The 4,017-nt window shown below is 43.9% G+C and overlaps 1 protein-coding gene across 1 annotated transcript in view; it reads left to right on the top strand.

Moving 5' to 3' along the window:
• Positions 1-3,552: 3,552 nt before the first annotated feature.
• Positions 3,553-4,017, top strand: part of LOC119302713 (tetratricopeptide repeat protein 1-like) — a 4,635-nt gene continuing 4,170 nt past the window's right edge. Inside the window, exon 1 of the mRNA XM_037579756.1 lies at positions 3,553-3,828. Within this exon, the coding sequence (XP_037435653.1) occupies positions 3,676-3,828 (153 nt within the window). The 5' untranslated portion in view covers positions 3,553-3,675. The remainder of the gene's footprint in view (positions 3,829-4,017) is intronic.

Below are 4,017 nucleotides of genomic sequence, written 5' to 3' on the forward strand. Positions count from 1 at the left end.
GGCCATAGGTTTCACTAGTGGCTTCTCTCGAGAGCATAAGTATTCTACGGTGGGTGAACAAATTACTGTTGAGCAATTGACAGAATTGAGCATAGTTATGAGAATATCTAGGTATGATCATGTATATAGGCATCATGTCCGAGACAAGTAGACTGACTCCTGCCTGCATCTACTACTATTACTCCACTCATCGACCGCTATCCAGCATGCATCTAGAGTATTAAGTTAAAAACAGAGTAACACCTTAAGCAAGATGACATGATGTACAGGGATAGACTCATGCAATATGAAGAAAACCCCATCTTGTTATCCTCGATGGCAACAATACAATATGTGCCTTGCTGCCCCTACTGTCACTGGGAAAGGACACCGCAAGATTGAACCCAAAGCTAAGCACTTCTCCCATTGCAATAAAGATCAATCTAGTAGGCCAAACCAAACTGATAATTCGAAGAGACTTGCAAAGATAACCAATCATACATAAAAGAATTCAGAGAAGATTCAAATATTATTCGTAGATAAACTTGATCATAAACCCACAATTCATCGATCTCAACAAATACACCGCAAAAAGAAGATTACATCGAATAGTTCTCCACAAGAGAGGGGGAGAACATTGTATTGAGATCCAAAAAGAGAGAAGAATCCATCTAGCTACTAACTATGGACCCGTAGGTCTGAGGTAAACTACTCACACTTCATCGAAGGGGCTATGATGTTGATGTAGAAGCCCTCCATGATCGATGCCCCCTCCGGCGGAGCTCCGGAACAGGCCCCAAGATGGGATCTCGTGCATACAGAAAGTTATGACGGTGGAATTAGGGTTTTGGCTCCGTATCTGATCGTTTGGGGGTACGTAGGTATATATAGGAGAAAGGAGTACGTCGGTGGAGCAACAGGGGACCCACGAGGGTGGAGGGCGCGCCTGGGGGGGTAGGCGCACCCCCTACCTCGTGGCCTCCTCTTTTCTTTCTTGACGTAGGGTCCAAGTCTCCCGGGTCTTGTTCGTTGAGAAAATCACGTTTCCGAATGTTTCATTCTGTTTGGACTCCGTTTGATATTCCTTTTCTTCGAAACCCTAAAATAGACAAAAACAACAATTCTAGGCTGGGCCTACGGTTAATAGGTTAGTCCCAAAAATAATATAAAAGTGGATAATATAGCCCAATAATGTCCAAAACAGTAGATAATATAGCATGGAGCAATCAAAAATTATAGATACGTTGGAGACGTATCAAAGTGATTCCCTAGAGATAAAAGGATATTCAGACGCAGATTTTGCGGGGGACGGAGATGATAGAAAATCCACGTCAGGATACGTCTTCACTCTCGCTGGGGGAGCTATTTCATGGAAAAGCTCCAAGCAGTCGATAGTTGCATCATCCATGATGTATGCAGAATTTATAGCATGCTTCGAAGCCATGGGGCAGGCGATATGGCTAAAGAAATTTGTACCCGACTTGAAAGTGGTAGATTGTATTCACAAACCACTAAAGATGTACTACGACAACCAACCCGCAGTATTTTACGATCACAACAACAAGTCGAGTAATGCTGACAAAACAATAGAGATAAGGTATTATGTTGTGAAAGATAAAATCCAGGATCAAACTATAAGTCTCGAGCATATAAGGACAAAGGATATGCTTGCGGATCCGCTAACGAAAGGCTTACCATCCAATGTGTTCAAGGAACACTTAGCCGGCATGGGTCTAAGGAAAAGCCTTATGATTTCTGGATAGGCCCAAAAGGAACAGAGTTTGTTTCTGAACATAACGTATGTTGTAGCCGTATGATTCTAACGGCAATTGAGCTGTGATGATGAAACATGCTCTATGTACCAATATATGATGAAACAAATAAACTAGAAAGTATAAGGTTAAAAGTAAAGTTGAGATCAAGGGGGAGAATGTTAGGTTGATCTCTCTCTCGTTCGAACCCAATGGGTCGAACGGGCCCCTAACTCGCGCCCTGATCAGGGGCGCCCAACCAAACCATGGTTGGTGGGCCCCTGTGATCCGCGCTATATAAACAGAGGTGGGGGCCGAGGCACGACTCAGGAGGTTGATCGTTGCCACAAACCCCACCGACAATCCCTTCCGATCTAGGGTTAGCACGACGCTCATGGGAAGCTCCACCACCGCCGCCATCCACTCTCTGCCATCACCGGCCACTACTTCACCATGGTCGGCTCTGGCACCGGGAGTTCCTCATCTGGACAAGGAGAAGGTAATACCACAGTAATCCACCACGAGTCCCTAAACCTACCTGATCCATGGAGTTAACAGTCTCCAACCTGGCTGCGCTACTAATCCTAACCAACCGAGTGTACGCTACAATGTCTTTAACAACTTGTTTGGCTACCCTTGTTCCATTTCATTAGATAGAAATGAAATCTCTATCAAGATTTCATTTACTTGGATTTAGATTTCAATTCAAGTTTCATGTTTGACTGACACATAATTTATAAACTGAAATGATTCTATCCCATGGTTGGCTGCTATTTTGAGGCATACTCATTAACCAACACAAAAATGAGCAAGAATATAACATCAAACATCTCTTGTTCACACATGTAATAATATTGTGCAGTAAACTCAACCATGACGGTCCACATAAAATAAAAAAAGGAGAGCTCTTTTTTTGTGAGAATTTTTTTGATTCATCAATTGTTAGGGTATTACAAAGAAACCAGAAGTAAAAAATTACAATTAGATCCGTAGACCACCTAGCACCGACTACTAGTACCGGAGCAAGCTGAGGCGCGCCGCCGTCATCGCCCTTTTGTTGTCAAAATTTCAAGCTTTTCAATACATCAAGGGTTCACGATAATATCAAATGATCACAATGCATCCAAGGTTCACACCATAGCTAAGTTTACAGAAAATTGAACCTTTACATTGCTGAAAGAGCCATCAAGAGCCTTGAATCTCATCGTTTGATAACCTTGTCTATGTAGCAAGTGGCCTCTCTTTTGTACTTCAACACTCTGACTGGCCTCTCCATCTGGCATCTACAACAATATGAAAAATATATTATTCTTAGAAACATAAATGCAATTGAAAAATATACATGGATGAAGGAAAATAAACACTTTCTGTTTTATGAAGAAATCGTGTATCTCAAATGCTCATGTATCTCGAAAATATGTTTATATTTTTAAAAAAATGTTCATATACTAGAAATAAGTGTTTATGTATTTATATTAAAAAAATCACAAATCTATGTGTGGTCAGAACAATTTTCCCGGGACACATGAATATTTATTCTATACAAATGACTATTTTCCATATGATTAGTGTTCAAGCGAAATAATATCTTAAGTTGTTTTTGGGCTCCAGGTTTGGAAGTTATGATTGACTTAACAAAAAAATTGGGGTTCTTTTCTTAAGTACTCAGAAGATTTTTTTTAGCCAGATACTCAGAAGATACACAAGATCGAAAATTCAAAGTTGTTATGGACCGGCCCAACGTGAGCTATATTACGCTCCCAGCCTCCCAGGGCCCAGGGCCTCTTCCCTCTACTCCTCGTGGGTCTAGGATGTTCTGGATCGCCGTGAGCACGGTAAAATCATCTTCTCCTCTCACCCCAGCGGGCTGACTGCTCTTGCGACTGGACTGGGGGCGAACCCTCGATCGGCGCGGGCGGACGGCGGCGACCACCGGAGGCGAGAGATGGTGGTGATCGAGCTCGAGCCGGAGCACGAGGGCGAGGAGACGACACGCCCCTCCTCGCCGCCGGAGTTCGTGGAAGCCCCGGACCCGAGGAGGGCGGAGGTGGACGAGGAGGCCTTCGAGGACGCGCTCACCGACGAGCAGCTGCGGGAGGTATCGCCCCGATCACCCCATCCATCCACCCGTCCTCCTTCTTGATTTCTGTGCTCGAATTTGAGATCCCGACCCTGAGGCTTTGATTAGGACATATGGTGGTGCGGTGCCGCGAGGGTTCCATTGGTGGGCTGGCTCTTAGGGTTAGTTTTCGCAGGAGATGGTCTTGAAAACAACATTCAATACCCC

This window comes from Triticum dicoccoides, chromosome 5A (assembly GCF_002162155.2).
Source record: "Triticum dicoccoides isolate Atlit2015 ecotype Zavitan chromosome 5A, WEW_v2.0, whole genome shotgun sequence".
NCBI classification, from domain to species: Eukaryota; Viridiplantae; Streptophyta; class Magnoliopsida; order Poales; family Poaceae; genus Triticum; species Triticum dicoccoides.